Source organism: Pseudophryne corroboree, chromosome 5, assembly GCF_028390025.1.
Source record: "Pseudophryne corroboree isolate aPseCor3 chromosome 5, aPseCor3.hap2, whole genome shotgun sequence".
NCBI classification, from domain to species: domain Eukaryota; kingdom Metazoa; phylum Chordata; class Amphibia; order Anura; family Myobatrachidae; genus Pseudophryne; species Pseudophryne corroboree.
This window is the reverse complement of record NC_086448.1, coordinates 211,343,779-211,360,605: the sequence shown is the minus strand read 5'-3', so window position 1 is coordinate 211,360,605 and position 16,827 is coordinate 211,343,779. Positions and strand designations below refer to the sequence as shown.

General features: G+C 47.4%; 1 protein-coding gene and 1 long non-coding RNA gene across 9 annotated transcripts in view; one reads left to right on the top strand and one right to left on the bottom strand.

Moving 5' to 3' along the window:
- LOC134927520 (uncharacterized) overlaps positions 1-16,827 on the bottom strand; it is a 121,546-nt gene that overhangs the window by 15,570 nt on the left and 89,149 nt on the right. The gene's annotated exons all lie outside the window — the stretch shown is intronic.
- Positions 1-16,827, top strand: part of ARHGAP12 (Rho GTPase activating protein 12) — a 254,644-nt gene that overhangs the window by 202,919 nt on the left and 34,898 nt on the right. For 4 of the 6 annotated variants that reach the window (XM_063922070.1, XM_063922074.1, XM_063922072.1 and 1 more), the window contains 3 exons: positions 1,093-1,154; positions 1,720-1,792; positions 15,101-15,205. In XM_063922070.1, the coding sequence (XP_063778140.1) occupies positions 1,093-1,154; positions 1,720-1,792; positions 15,101-15,205 (240 nt within the window). The remainder of the gene's footprint in view (positions 1-1,092; positions 1,155-1,719; positions 1,793-15,100; positions 15,206-16,827) is intronic. The other 2 variants (XM_063922071.1, XM_063922073.1) reach the window with 1 other exon arrangement.

Genomic DNA, 16,827 nt, shown 5'->3' with positions numbered 1-16,827 from the left:
AAGCATCTGTCAGAAGGCGGCACCAGAAGGGCTTGGAGTGCAAAAAAAGGAGGCGGGCATCAGAGTTGGGGACAGACTGTGGGAGGAAAGCAGGAAGAGTAGTAGGCCAGTGAGGAGTAAATTACAGTAATTGTTGTGTGAGAGAAGATCCTATCTTCCGGTATTAGGAATAATTTGAATCTGGAAGTAATGTGCAGGTGGAAAAGGCAGAATTTAGCAAGGGCTTTATGTGGGGGTAGGTAGACTGGAATCAGTCATGTCCCCCTTTATAGAAATTTTCCTTTGCTCAGCTGCTAACTGAGACCTTCCTTGAGCCTACCATCTTCCTACGCTCCTTCTGAGCAGCATCACTGAACTATATGGGATGGGCTCAGCGTCCTGACGGTTACAATCCCAATTGTCCGAATACCTGCGGCGGGAGCCCGACAGATGAAAATGCTGACCGCTTAAGTACGTCCGGGAGTGGTGGGTCAGAGTTAGGGTTAGTTGTAGAATACTTACCAAAGATTGCTGGCATTTTCAACACTTGGACTCTATACGTCTGCTGTATCTGTAAATTCATTGTGTAACACTCTGCGTAAACCCCTTTTGGTGCCATATAAAGGATGAATAATTATAGCAACTCCCTTTAGAAAGAACTAACATAGGTTTTTGTGGATTTAGTATGATTTACCAGTGGCCGGGATGCAGGCTGTCAATATTCCGACAGTGGCATCCTGGCCGCCAGTATGCTGGCAGTCGGGCGGGCGCAGAGCCCCCCTGCGGGCTTGACGATCTCACCACGCGGCATGTTCGGTGGCTCACCACAGGATTTATTCCGACTCTATGGGTGTTGTGGACACCTACGAGTGGGAATAGTCCTGCAGCGCCGGTGTTATGGCTGCATTGTCAGCAGCCGGGATTCCGGCGTAGGTATCCTGACCGCCGGTATCCCAACAGCCGGCAAATTAAACGGATCCTGCTTTTGTTCCTTACTTTAAACTTTCAATTAGAAGAAAAGGCCGCTGTGTGTTTGGACTATACTGTAGTTCCAGGTTACCTGAAATTACTATGCATTTTGTCTAGGAAATGTTAATTTGAATTGTTTTGCAGGATCAAGAAAAGTACGGTGTGTTAAATGTAACCAAAATAACAGAGAATGGGAAAAAAGTTAGGTAAGTACAATTGTTATTTGATAAATTTTTCTTTGCATTGGTATGCACCATGGTTTTATTTCAGTGATCGTCCCTGTACTGTTTCACCTAGCAGCCATGGGGCAGGTAGCCAGTAAGGCACTGGCCGAGACATTATTAGAAGGCAGACTGGCAGTTACTGTGCCCATACACGCTGCAGTTCCTCACAGATTGTCTGCTTGTGACAAGGACACAAGCTGGATGTAAGCATAACTGCGGAGGATCTGGTAGCAAGTTGGACAGTAACCTTGGTCTATGTATGCAGTCAGCATCCGCCGGAACTATATTCAGTCCCTTCCCAAGCTGCAAACATCTCAGTGTCAGCTCATTTTACAAAACACACCTATGATTGTATAATAACAAGAGAAAATACACAATATTTTAAATATATTTACTGTAATTCAATGTGTTCTTAACCTTACTGGCATATCCTAACCAGAGTCTGACAATTAGATTGCCTTGATTTTTGTGTTTAAGATGCTTTGATTAGTGGGCGATCAGGCAAAAAAATAGAGATGACATTAATTGGCCTCTGTTGTTATTTTAGGAAGAACTGGACATCATCATGGGCTGTCCTACAAGGCTCTTCCATTTTGTTCCAAAGCTCTGGAGCTAGCTGGGTAATGGGATCATATTTCACGTCATTTTGCTCTGGTGCTTATTGATTGTAGGAAAAAAAAAACTACTGTATCTGCTTTTAATTATTGAGAAACAAGTGCGTGCCAAATCATAATTTCATTCAGTTTCCGTTTTGTAACAGAATCAAGCTCTCCTGATTCAGGAGCATGTTTAGTTACTGCTTCAAGGACATTCTAAATATTTATCACTTTCTTTTGTTTGTAGTTTTTTTTTTCTTAACCACTTCATGACCAGCTGATCAGTTGTCCCTGTCACTAGTGCTGGTAACTCCAGTATAACATATTTGCTGTAAAGATAAATAAGATTAGTTGCCCGTATTTCTAGCGGATTCAATATGATTTACTGGCGGCTGGGATGCCGGCTGTCAATATCACAACAGCGGCATCCCGCCCGCCAGAATGCCGGCAGTGGGGCAAAATGCAAAGAATCCCCTTGTGGGCTTGCTGCACTCTCCATGCTGAGAGTTCAGTGGCTCACTGCACTCGCCACAGGATCTATTCCCACTCTATGGGTGTCGTGGACACACACGAGTGGGAATAGTCCTGTTGCGCCGGGATTCCGGCTGTTGGCATTGTCAGCTGTCTGGATTCCGGCGTCTGTATCCTGACTGCCGGGATCCTGACAGCGGGCAAATTAAACTCATCGCCTTTTAAGACCATAAGACTGACAGCAAGACCTTTATTTTAGTGATGAGCGCCTGAAATTTTTCGGGTTTTGTGTTTTGGTTTTGGGTTCGGTTCCGCGGCCGTGTTTTGGGTTCGACCGCGTTTTGGCAAAACCTCACCGAATTTTTTTTGTCGGATTCGGGTGTGTTTTGGATTCGGGTGTTTTTTTCAAAAAACCCTAAAAAACAGCTTAAATCATAGAATTTGGGGGTCATTTTGATCCCATATTATTATTAACCTCAAAAACCATAATTTCCACTCATTTTCAGTCTATTCTGAATACCTCACACCTCACAATATTATTTTTAGTCCTAAAATTTGCACCAAGGTCGCTGGATGACTAAGCTAAGCGACCCTAGTGGCCGACACAAACACCTGGCCCATCTAGGAGTGGCACTGCAGTGTCACGCAGGATGTCCCTTCCAAAAAACCCTCCCCAAACAGCACATGACGCAAAGAAAAAAAGAGGCGCAATGAGGTAGCTGTGTGAGTAAGATTAGCGACCCTAGTGGCCGACACAAACACCGGGCCCATTTAGGAGTGGCACTGCAGTGTCACGCAGGATGTCCCTTCCAAAAAACCCTCCCCAAACAGCACATGACGCAAAGAAAAATAAAAGAAAAAAGAGGTGCAAGATGGAATTGTCCTTGGGCCCTCCCACCCACCCTTATGTTGTATAAACAAAACAGGACATGCACACTTTAACCAACCCATCATTTCAGTGACAGGGTCTGCCACACGACTGTGACTGATATGACGGGTTGGTTTGGACCCCCCCCAAAAAAGAAGCAATTAATCTCTCCTTGCACAAACTGGCTCTACAGAGGCAAGATGTCCACCTCATCATCATCCTCCGATATATCACCGTGTACATCCCCCTCCTCACAGATTATCAATTCGTCCCCACTGGAATCCACCATCTCAGCTCCCTGTGTACTTTGTGGAGGCAATTGCTGCTGGTCAATGTCTCCGCGGAGGAATTGATTATAATTCATTTTAATGAACATCATCTTCTCCACATTTTCTGGATGTAACCTCGTACGCCGATTGCTGACAAGGTGAGCGGCGGCACTAAACACTCTTTCGGAGTACACACTTGTGGGAGGGCAACTTAGGTAGAATAAAGCCAGTTTGTGCAAGGGCCTCCAAATTGCCTCTTTTTCCTGCCAGTATAAGTATGGACTGTGTGACGTGCCTACTTGGATGCGGTCACTCATATAATCCTCCACCATTCTTTCAATGGGGAGAGAATCATATGCAGTGACAGTAGACGACATGTCCGTAATCGTTGTCAGGTCCTTCAGTCCGGACCAGATGTCAGCATCAGCAGTCGCTCCAGACTGCCCTGCATCACCGCCAGCGGGTGGGCTCGGAATTCTGAGCCTTTTCCTCGCACCCCCAGTTGCGGGAGAATGTGAAGGAGGAGATGTTGACAGGTCGCGTTCCGCTTGACTTGACAATTTTCTCACCAGCAGGTCTTTCAACCCCAGCAGACTTGTGTCTGCCGGAAAGAGAGATCCAAGGTAGGCTTTAAATCTAGGATCGAGCATGGTGGCCAAAATGTAGTGCTCTGATTTCAACAGATTGACCACCCGTGAATCCTTGTTAAGCGAATTAAGGGCTCCATCCACAAGTCCCACATGCCTAGCGGAATCGCTCCGTGTTAGCTCCTCCTTCAATGTCTCCAGCTTCTTCTGCAAAAGCCTGATGAGGGGAATGACCTGACTCAGGCTGGCAGTGTCTGAACTGACTTCACGTGTGGCAAGTTCAAAGGGCAGCAGAACCTTGCACAACGTTGAAATCATTCTCCACTGCGCTTGAGACAGGTGCATTCCACCTCCTATATCGTGCTCAATTGTATAGGCTTGAATGGCCTTTTGCTGCTCCTCCAACCTCTGTAGCATATAGAGGGTTGAATTCCACCTCGTTACCACTTCTTGCTTCAGATGATGGCAGGGCAGGTTCAGTAGTTTTTGGTGGTGCTCCAGTCTTCTGTACGTGGTGCCTGTACGCCGAAAGTGTCCCGCAATTCCTCTGGCCACCGACAGCATCTCTTGCACGCCCCTGTCGTTTTTTAAATAATTCTGCACCACCAAATTCAAGGTATGTGCAAAACATGGGACGTGCTGGAATTTGCCCATATTTAATGCACACACAATATTGCTGGCGTTGTCCGATGCCACAAATCCACAGGAGAGTCCAATTGGGGTAAGCCATTCCGCGATGATCTTCCTCAGTTGCCGTAAGAGGTTTTCAGCTGTGTGCGTATTCTGGAAAGCGGTGATACAAAGCGTAGCCTGCCTAGGAAAGAGTTGGCGTTTGCGAGATGCTGCTACTGGTGCCGCCGCTGCTGTTCTTGCGGCGGGAGTCCATACATCTACCCAGTGGGCTGTCACAGTCATATAGTCCTGACCCTGCCCTGCTCCACTTGTCCACATGTCCGTGGTTAAGTGGACATTGGGTACAGCTGCATTTTTTAGGACACTGGTGACTCTTTTTCTGAGGTCTGTGTACATTTTCGGTATCGCCTGCCTAGAGAAATGGAACCTAGATGGTATTTGGTACCGGGGACACAGTACCTCCAACAAGTCTCTAGTTGGCTCTGCAGTAATGATGGATACCGGAACCACGTTTCTCACCACCCAGGATGCCAAGGCCTCAGTTATCCGCTTTGCAGTAGGATGACTGCTGTGATATTTCATCTTCCTCGCAAAGGACTGTTGGACAGTCAATTGCTTGGTGGAAGTAGTAAAAGTGGTCTTACGACTTCCCCTCTGGGATGACCATCGACTCCCAGCAGCAACAACAGCAGCGCCAGCAGCAGTAGGCGTTACACGCAAGGATGCATCGGAGGAATCCCAGGCAGGAGAGGAATCATCAGAATTGCCAGTGACATGGCCTGCAGGACTATTGGCATTCCTGGGGAAGGAGGAAATTGACACTGAGGGAGTTGGTGGGGTGGTTTGCGTGAGCTTGGTTACAAGAGGAAGGGATTTACTGGTCAGTGGACTGCTTCCGCTGTCACCCAAAGTTTTTGAACTTGTCACTGACTTATTATAAATGCGCTGCAGGTGACGTATAAGGGAGGATGTTCCGAGGTGGTTAACGTCCTTACACCTACTTATTACAGCTTGACAAAGGGAACACACGGCTTGACACCTGTTGTCCGCATTTCTGGTGAAATACCTCCACACCGAAGAGCTGATTTTTTTGGTATTTTCACCAGGCATGTCAACGGCCATATTCCTCCCACGGACAACAGGTGTCTCCCCAGGTGCCTGACTTAAACAAACCACCTCACCATCAGAATCCTCCTGGTCAATTTCCTCCCCAGCGCCAGCAACACCCATATCCTCCTCATCCTGGTGTACTTCAACACTGACATCTTCAATCTGACTATCAGGAACTGGACTGCGGGTGCTCCTTCCAGCACTTGCAGGGGGCGTGCAAATGGTGGAAGGCGCATGCTCTTCACGTCCAGTGTTGGGAAGGTCAGGCATCGCAACCGACACAATTGGACTCTCCTTGTGGATTTGGGATTTCGAAGAACGCACAGTTCTTTGCGGTGCTACTGCTTTTGCCAGCTTGAGTCTTTTCATTTTTCTAGCGAGAGGCTGAGTGCCTCCATCCTCATGTGAAGCTGAACCACTAGCCATGAACATAGGCCAGGGCCTCAGCCGTTCCTTGCCACTCCGTGTGGTAAATGGCATATTGGCAAGTTTACGCTTCTCCTCCGACAATTTTATTTTAGGTTTTGGAGTCCTTTTTTTACTGATATTTGGTGTTTTGGATTTGACATGCTCTGTACTATGACATTGGGCATCGGCCTTGGCAGACGACGTTGCTGGCATTTCATCGTCTCGGCAATGACTAGTGGCAGCAGCTTCAGCACGAGGTGGAAGTGGATCTTGATCTTTCCCTAATTTTGGAACCTCAACATTTTTGTTCTCCATATTTTAATAGGCACAACTAAAAGGCACCTCAGGTAAACAATGGAGATGGATGGATACTAGTATACAATTATGGACGGACTGCCGAGTGCCGACACAGAGGTAGCTACAGCCGTGGACTACCGTACTGTACTGTGTCTGCTGCTAATATAGACTGGTTGATAAAGAGATGTAGTAGTATGTATGTATAAAGAAGAAAGAAAAAAAAACCACGGGTAGGTGGTATACAATTATGGACGGACTGCCGAGTGCCGACACAGAGGTAGCTACAGCCGTGAACTACCGTACTGTACTGTGTCTGCTGCTAATATAGACTGGTTGATAAAGAGATGTAGTAGTATGTATGTATAAAGAAGAAAGAAAAAAAAACCACGGGTAGGTGGTATACAATTATGAACGGACTGCCGAGTGCCGACACAGAGGTAGCTACAGCCGTGGACTACCGTACTGTACTGTGTCTGCTGCTAATATAGACTGGTTGATAAAGAGATGTAGTAGTATGTATGTATAAAGAAGAAAGAAAAAAAAACCTCGGGTAGGTGGTATACAATTATGGACGGACTGCCGAGTGCCGACACAGAGGTAGCTACAGCCGTGAACTACCGTACTGTACTGTGTCTGCTGCTAATATAGACTGGTTGATAAAGAGATGTAGTAGTATGTATGTATAAAGAAGAAAGAAAAAAAAAACCACGGGTAGGTGGTATACAATTATGGATGGACTGCCGAGTGCCGACACAGAGGTAGCTACAGCCGTGAACTACCGTACTGTGTCTGCTGCGACTGGATGATAAATAATGATATAAAAAATATATATATATCACTACTGCAGCCGGACAGGTATATATTATATAATGACGGACCTGCTGGACACTGTCTGTCAGCAGAATGAGTTTTTTATAGAATAAAAAAAAAAAACACCACACAAGTGAAGTCACACAACGAGTGTTTAACTTTTTCAGGCAATCACAATATAGTATACTACTAACTATACTGGTGGTCAGTGTGGTCAGGTCACTGGTCAGTCACACTGGCAGTGGCACTCCTGCAGCAAAAGTGTGCACTGTTTAATTTTAATATAATATGTACTCCTGGCTCCTGCTATAACCTATAACTGGCACTGCAGTGCTCCCCAGTCTCCCCCACAATTATAAGCTGTGTGAGCTGAGCACAGTCAGATATTATACATAGATGATGCAGCACACTGGGCTGAGCAGTGCACACAGATATGGTATGTGACTGAGTCACTGTGTGTATCGTTTTTTTCAGGCAGAGAACGGATATATTAAATAAAACAAAACTGCACTGTCTGGTGGTCACTGTGGTCAGTCACTAGTAAACTCTGCACTCTCTACACTTCTACAGTACTCCTAAGCTCCAGTAAATCAGGTCAATTTCTCTCTCTCTCTCTCTCTCTTCTAATCTAAATGGAGAGGACGCCAGCCACGTCCTCTCCCTATCAATCTCAATGCACGTGTGAAAATGGCGGCGACGCGCGGCTCCTTATATAGAATCCGAGTCTCGCGAGAATCCGACAGCGTCATGATGACTTTCGGGCGCGCTCGGGTTAACCGAGCAAGGCGGGAGGATCCGAGTCTGCTCGGACCCGTGAAAAAAACCATGAAGTTCGTGCGGGTTCGGATTCAGAGAAACCGAACCCGCTCATCTCTACTTTATTTGCCATGTTTTTTCTCCATTGCCACATACTTGACAGGGATCTAAATCATTACAGTGGTCATGGTCAGACACACAGGATCTGACACACTGGCCTTTGCTAAGGTGGCCAGCACCCAGAAGTGCTGGGTTCTTACCTGCAGCTAATGCCACCTCCATGGACTTCATGAAGGTGATACTGTAGATGCTGCGTGGTCAGGAAAGCCAAATAAATACATACCACACCTGATCCTTACCCCTGTGCGCATGACCTGCACTTCAGGGTTGCACACTGAGCATTCAGTGTTCCGTCAACTTTGTAATGTCCAGTCCTGTGTTTTCCAGCTACTGTATGTATGTGTTTGTGGTTATCTTGCTTGGGGAGCTATAAACTGTATCCACTGTTGCAAGTGCTTATCTGAAAGCAAAATGTGTTTCTCGTCTGTTCACTGCCGGGAATAGTTTTTCATCTAAGATTCAGTAGCTTTGCTGTCACATGTCCTGAAATCGCCCACCCACTTATTGCATGCTTTGGGGTGTGAGATACAGACAGAGGGGAAATAGAAGAATATGGCAGCTGCTTGGACAGGACATAGGGGGTAATTCCAAGTTGATCGCAGCAGGAATTTTGTTAGCAGTTGGGCAAAACCATGTGCACTGCAGGGAAGGCAGATTTAACATGTGCACAGAGAGTTAGATTTGGGTGGGGTGTGTTCAATCTGCAATCTAATTTGCAGTGTAAAAATAAAGCAGCCAGTATTTACCCTGCACAGAAACAAAATAACCCTCCCAAATCTAACTCTCTCTGCACATGTTATATCTGCCTCCCTGCAGTGCACATGGTTTTGCCCAACTGCTAACAAAATTCCTGCTGCGATCAACTTGGAATTACCCCCATAGTCTTCCAGTCACTTCACACATCACCTCCTAGCATGCTGAATATCTAGATTAGGCTCAGTTTACCGGTGCTTACATTTATGACCTTTCCTTGTGGCCAGCGGCTACAGCCAGATAACAAAAGAGAAACCTCCACCAAAGCCCTTGGTATCAAGTAAAAGTGACTGCCTACCTCTATTTGATTTAAATAACACCATCAAAAATAATGTATAATTTGTGAATTAAGTGTGTATGTATATGTATGTGTGTGTGTGTGTGTGTGTGTGTGTGTGTGTGTGTGTGTATATATATATATATATATATATATATATATATTTCTCTGACGTCCTGAGTGGATGCTGGGGACTCCGTCAGGACCATGGGGATTAGCGGCTCCGCAGGAGACAGGGCACAAAACTAAAGCTTTAGGATCAGGTGGTGTGTACTGGCTCCTCCCCCTATGACCCTCCTCCAAGCCTCAGTTAGGTTTTTGTGCCCGTCCGAGCAGGGTGCAATCTAGGTGGCTCTCTTAAGGAGCTGCTTAGAAAAAGTTTTTAGGTTTCTTATTTTCAGTGAGTCCTGCTGGCAACAGGCTCACTGCATCGAGGGACTTAGGGGAGAGAAGTTCAACTCACCTGCGTGCAGGATGGATTGGCTTCTTAGGCTACTGGACACCATTAGCTCCAGAGGGAGTCGGAACACAGGTCTCACCCTATGGTTCGTCCCGGAGCCGCGCCGCCGACCCCCCTTGCAGATGCTGAAGATTGAAGGTCCAGAAACCGGCGGCAGAAGGCTTTTCAGTCTTCATGAAGGTAGCGCACAGCACTGCAGCTGTGCGCCATTGTTGTCGCACACTTCACACCAACGGTCACGGAGGGTGCAGGGCGTTGCTGGGGGCGCCCTGGGCAGCAATGTATAATACCTTATTCTGGCTAAAAATACATCACATATAGCCCCTGGAGGCTATATGGATGTATTTAACCCCTGCCAGGTCTCAGAAAAACGGGAGAAGAAGCCCGCCGAAAAGGGGGCGGGGCCTATTCTCCTCAGCACACAGCGCCATTTTCCCTCACAGAAAGGCTGGTGGGAAGGCTCCCAGGCTCTCCCCTGCACTGCACTACAGAAACAGGGTTAAAACAGAGAGGGGGGGCACTTATTTGGCGATATGTATATATATATTAAAATGCTATAAGGGAAAAACACTTATATAAAGGTTGTCCCTGTATAATATAGCGTTTTTGGTGTGTGCTGGCAAACTCTCCCTCTGTCTCCCCAAAGGGCTAGTGGGGTCCTGTCCTCTATCAGAGCATTCCCTGTGTGTGTGCTGTGTGTCGGTACTTGTGTGTCGACATGTATGAGGACGATGTTGGTGAGGAGGCGGAGCAATTGCCGGTAATGGTGATGTCACTCTCTAGGGAGTCGACACCGGAATGGATGGCTTATTTAAGGAATTACGTGATAATGTCAACACGCTGCAAGGTCGGTTGACGACATGAGACGGCCGGCAAACCAATTAGTACCTGTCCAGGCGTCTAAAACACCGTCAGGGGCGTTAAAACGTCCTTTTACCTCAGTCGGTCGACACAGACACGGACACTGACTCCAGTGTCGACGGTGAAGAAACAAACGTATTTTCCTTTAGGGCCACACGTTACTTGTTAAGGGCAATGAAGGAGATGTTACATATTTCTGATACTACAAGTACCACAAAAAAGGGTATTATGTGGAGTGTGAAAAAAACTACATGTGGTTTTTCCTGAATCAGATAAATTAAATGAAGTGTGTGATGATGCGTGGGTTTCCCCCGATAGAAAATTATTGGCGGTATACCCTTTCCCGCCAGAAGTTATGGCGCGTTGGGAAACACACCTTAGGGTGGATAAGGCGCTCACACGCTTATAAAAACAAGTGGCGTTACCGTCTCCAGATACGGACGCCCTCAAGGAGCCAACTGATAGGAGGTTGGAAAATATCCTAAAAAGTATATACACACATACTGGTGTTATACTGCGACCAGCGATCGCCTCAGCCTGGATGGGCAGCGCTGGGGTGGCTTGGTCGGATTCCCTGACTGGAAATATTGATACCCTTGACAGGGACAGTATTTTATTGACTATAGAGCATTTAAAAGATGCATTTCTATATATGCGAAACTCTGGCATCAAGAGTAAGTGCGATGTCCATATCTGCCAGACGATGTTTATGGACACGACAGTGGTCAGGTGATGCAGATTCCAAACGGCACATGGAAGTATTGCCGTATAAAGGGGAGGAGTTATTTGGGGTCGGTCCATCGGACCTGGTGGCCACGGCAACAGCTAGAAAATCCACCTTTTTTACCCCAAGTCACATCTCAGCAGAAAAAGACAGTCTTTTCAGCCTCAGTCCTTTCGTCCCCATAATATCTGCCCAGGGATAGAGGTAAGGGAAGAAGACTGCAGCAGGCAGCCCATTCCCAGGAACAGAAGCCTTCCACCGCTTCTGCCAAGTCCTCAGCATGACGCTGGGGCCGTACAAACAGGTGCGGTGGGGGGTCGTCTCAAGAGTTTTCAGCACGCAGTGGGCTCACTCGCAAGTGGACCCCTGGATCCTACAAGTAGTATCCCAGGGGTACAGATTGGAAATTCGAGACGTCTCCCCCTCGCAGGTTCCTGAAGTTTGCTTTACCAACGTCTACCTCCGACAGGGAGGCAGTATTGGAAACAATTCACAAGCTGTATTCCCAGTAGGTGATAATCAAAGTACCCCTCCTACAACAAGTAAAGGGGTATTATTCCACACTATATTGTGGTACTGAAGCCAGACGGCTCGGTGAGACCTATTCTAAATGGAGTCACTCAGAGCAGTGATAGCGAACCAGGAAGAAGGGGACTATATGGTGTCCCTGGACATCAAGGATGCTTACCTCCATGTCCAAATTTGCCCTTCTCACAAAGGGTACCTCAGGTTCGTGGTACAAAACTGTCACTATCAGTTTCAGACGCTGCCGTTTGGATTGTCCACGGCACCCCGGGTCTTTACCAAGGTAATGGCCGAAATGATGATTCTTCTTCAAAGAAAAGGCGTCTTAATTATCCCTTACTTGGACGATCTCCTGATAAGGGCAAGGTCCAGAGAACAGTTGGAGGTCTGAGTAGCACTATCTCAAGTAGTTCTACGACAGCACGGGTGGATTCTAAATATTCCAAAATCGCAGCTGTCTCCGACGAAACGTCTGCTGTCCCTAGGGATGATTCTGGACACAGTCCAGAAAAAGGTGTTTCTCCCGGAGGAGAAAGCCAGGGAGTTATCCGAGCTAGTCAGGAACCTCCAAAAACCAGGAAAAGTGTCAGTGCATCATTGCACAAGGGTCCTGGGAAAAATGGTGGCTTCTTACGAAGCGATTCCATTCGGCAGATTTCACGCAAGAACTTTTCAGTGGGATCTGCTGGACAAATGGTCCGGATCGCATCTTCAGATGCATCAGCGGATAACCATGTCTCCAAGGACAAGGGTGTCTCTTCTGTGGTGGTGGCTGCAGAGTGCTCATCTACTAAAGTGCCACAGTTATGCATTCAGGACTGGGTCCTGGTGACCACGGATTCCAGCTTGAAAGGCTGGGGAGCAGTCACACAAGGAAAAAATTTCCAGGGAGTGTGATCAAGTCTGGGGACTTCTCTCCGCATAAATATACTGGAGCTAAGAGCAATTTACAATGCTCTAAGCTTAGCAAGACCTCTGCTTCAAGGTCAGCCGGTATTGATCCAGTGGGACAACATCACGGCAGTCGCCCACGTAAACAGACAGGGCGGCACAAGAAGCAGGAGGACAATGGCAGAAACTGCAAGGATTCTTCGCTGGGCGGAAAATCATGTGATAGCACTGTCAGCAGTTTACATTCCGGGAGTGGACAACTGGGAAGCAGACTTCCTCAGCACGACCTCCACCCGGGAGAGTGGGGACTTCATCGAGAAGTTGTTTCCACATGATTGTGCACCGTTGGGAAAGACCAAAGGTGGACATGATGGCGTCCCGCCTGAACAAAAAACTGGACAGGTATTGCGCCAGGTCAAGAGACCCTCAGGAAATAGCTGTGGACGTTCTGGTAACACCATGGGTGTACCAGTCGGTGTATGTGTTCCCTCCTCTGCTTCTCATACCAAAGGTACTGAGAATTATAAGACGTAGAGGAGTAAGAACTATACTCGTGGCTCCGGATGGGCCAAGAAGGACTTGGTACCCGGAACTTCATGAGATGCTCACAGAGGACTCAGGGCCTCTGCCGATAAGAAGGGACTTGCTTCAGCAAGTACCATGTCTGTTCCAAGACTTACCGCGGGTGCGTTTGACGGCATGGCGGTTGAACGCCGGATCCTAAGGGAAAAAAGGCATTCCGGAAGAGGTCATTCCTACCCTGGTCAAAGCCAGGAAGGAGGTGACCGCACAACATTATCACCACATGTGGCGAAAATATGTTGCGTGGTGTGAGGCCAGGAAGGCCCCACGAAGAAATTTCAACTCGGTCGATTCCTGCATTTCCTGCAAACAGGAGTGTCTATGGGCCTCAAATTGGGGTCCATTAAGGTTCAAATTTCGGCCCTGTCGATTTTCTTCCAGAAAGAATTGGCTTCAGTTCCTGAAGTCCAGAAATTTGACAAGGGAGTACTGCATATACAACCCCCTTTTGTGCCTCCAGTGGCACTGTGGGATCTCAACGTAGTCCTGGGATTCCTCAAATCACGTTGGTTTAAACCGCTCAAATCTGTGGATTTGAAATATCTCACATGGAAAGTGACCATGATATTGGCCCTGGCCTCGGCCAGGCGAGTGTCAGAATTGGCGGCTTTGTCTCACAAAAGCCCATATCTGATTGTCCATTCGGACAGGGCAGAGCTGCGGACTCGTCCCCAGTTTCTCCCTAAGGTGGTGTCAGCGTTTCATCTGAACCAGCTTATTGTGGTACCTGCGGCTACTAGAGACTTGGAGGACTCCAAGTTGCTAGATGTTGTCAGGGCCCTGAAAATATAGATTTCCAGGACGGCTGGAGTCAGGAAAACTGACTTGCTGTTATCCTGTATGCACCCAAAAAACTGGGTGCTCTTGCTTCTAAGCAGACGATTGCTAGTTGAATGTGTAGTACAATTCAGCTTGCACATTCTGTGGCAGGACTGCCACAGCCAAAATATATAAATGCCCATTCCACAAGGAAGGTGGGCTCATCTTGGGCGACTGCCCGAGGGGTCTCGGCTTTACAACTTTGCCGAGCTGCTACTTGGTCAGGGGCACACCCTGGCTGAGGAGGACCTGGAGTTCTCTCACTCGGTGCTGCAGAGTCATCCGCACTCTCCCGCCCGTTTGGGAGCTTTGGTATAATCCCCATGGTCCTGACGGAGTCCCCAGCATCCACTTAGGACGTCAGAGAAAATAAGATTTTACTTACCGATAAATCTATTTCTCGTAGTCCGTAGTGGATGCTGGGCGCCCATCCCAAGTGCGGATTGTCTGCAATACTTGTACATAGTTATTGTTACAAAAAAATCGGGTTGTTATTGTTGTGAGCCGTCTGTTCAGAGGCTCCTACGTTTGTCATACTGTTAACTGGGTTTAGATCACAAGTTATACGGTGTGATTGGTGTGGCTGGTATGAGTCTTACCCGGGATTCAATATCCTTCCTTATTGTGTACGCTCGTCCGGGCACAGTATCCTAACTGAGGCTTGGAGGAGGGTCATAGGGGGAGGAGCCAGTACACACCACCTGATCCTAAAGCTTTAGTTTTGTGCCCTGTCTCCTGCGGAGTCGCTAATCCCCATGGTCCTGACGGAGTCCCCAGCATCCACTACGGACTACGAGAAATAGATTTATCGGTAAGTAAAATCTTATTATATATATATATATATATAACTATGCAGGTAACTTGAGCACTGATTTGCTAGTATGATCCTAGTATATTATGGGAGCAGGCACATAATTAACACGATAAATCCATCTGCTAGTATTGGTGAGCTTTTTCTGCTCTGTCATTTGCATAGGTCTGGGTAATATGAGATTACCCTTCATATTGCTAAGGATGATCCCGGCTTCCAGTTCTTTGTTCAAATGAACTTGTATGAACAAAGGAGTTATTATAACAATAAACTAATATGGTGACTTCTATTCTTTTCTAGAAGTTTGGGAGTAACCAATCCAAACCAGAGTTCACCGTTGATCTTAAAGGAGCCTCAGTTGAATGGGCTGCGAAGGACAAGTCCAGCAAGAAGAATGTTATAGAGGTAATACATGTAAGGTCATTATGTGGAGATATCATGTGAAGAGAAGAAAAAGTATATAAATATATATTTCTCTCACGTCCTATTGGATACTGGGGTCTTATACTTTAGTACCATAGGGGTATAGATTGGGTCCACTGGAGCCTGCCACTTTAAAAACCTTTAGTGTGTGTATGTGTGTGCTGGCGGCTCCTCTCTATGCCCCTCCTACCAGACTCAGTTTAGAAAAATGTGCACAGGAACCGGGTGCATTTCTCTGGAGCTCCAGAGAGTTTCCTTTGATTTTTGTTTTAGTTTATTATTTTCAGGTAGCCCTGGTTGGCAATCAGGTTACCTGCTTCGTGGGACTTAGAGGGGGGAGCGAACCAACCTCCTGAGGGTTAATGGTTCGTAATCCCAGCTGACAGGACACTGCGCTCCTGAGGTGCTGATCACACATCGTTAGTATGTGTGCCGACACCAGCAGCTAGCCGCCACCCTCTAACAGATGCCGAAGTACAAGGTGCGGTGAGTGTTACATTGGGGTCCCGGTTAGCGGGTCCCCGGTGCAGTTTGGCGGCAAGTCACATGGCGTTCACGGGCCCAGAGCTGCGGTGCCCGCTGCGGACAAACTGGCTAAACCCTCAGTGCTCACTGTCTCAACAAAGGCTTTGTGTGTACTGTCTGCATATATGATGTTGTTTGTAACATAGCCAGTATAAGAATTTGGATCTGGGACCGCGTGACATTACAGGGGGCGGGGCTTCCCGGAGCGGGACCTGAGGCGGGAAGGCGCCATTTCCTGCTGCTGCGGATCAGGCTGCATGCACGCTGCTGCTCCGGGCTGCTACAGGACTCTGTACTGGTACCAGGGAGTCATAGTAAGGGAGGGAGCACATCAGTGGCAGCGCCGCTGCACTACTGTCAGGTCATACATTTAGTTACACATGTTATACTGCTGTGTTCTGTGTGCTGGTGTCCGCTCCTCAGTGTCACTCCAAGGGCTCTCTGGGGTCTGCTGTCTGGTTAGTGGGCTGCGCTGTTTTACAGTTGTGTAGGATGTCTGTGGACATGGCAATGTGTACTGCTTGTAATTCAACCCCGTCTTCAACGGGGTCACTCAGGTGTGAGCAATGTTCCTGATCACCACAGGGACCCAGCTTACAGGCATCTGACTGGCTTGATAGCTTTAAAAGCTTGATTCAGAATTGGCAGCAGCTAAAAGAGAGAGACAGGTGTTAAAGCATTCTATTGATTGCGTGGCTAAAGCAGCAGATGCCAAGAAGGTTTCTCAGCCCCCTCTAGGGGTTTCACATTAAACGCTTACTGCCACAGGTGCTCCAGTCCGATTCTGATCAGCCTGATGTGGATGATGATATGGATGAGGACAGCTTGGGTGGAGGCTCTCATTTTTGCTGTAAGAGAGATTCTCCACATACCGGTTCAGGAGGCAGAACCAGATGAGGTGTTATACTTTAATGTTAGACCCAAGTGCTCAGCAACTTTTCCGGTGTCTAAGGAATTAAACTCCCTGGCCATGGAGGCTTGGTTGAACCCTGATAAGAAATGTAAAATTCCTCAGAGGTTTTTTAACTTTCTCCTCCCAACTGAGGACAGGAAGGTATGGAAAAAACCCTTGTCAGTCG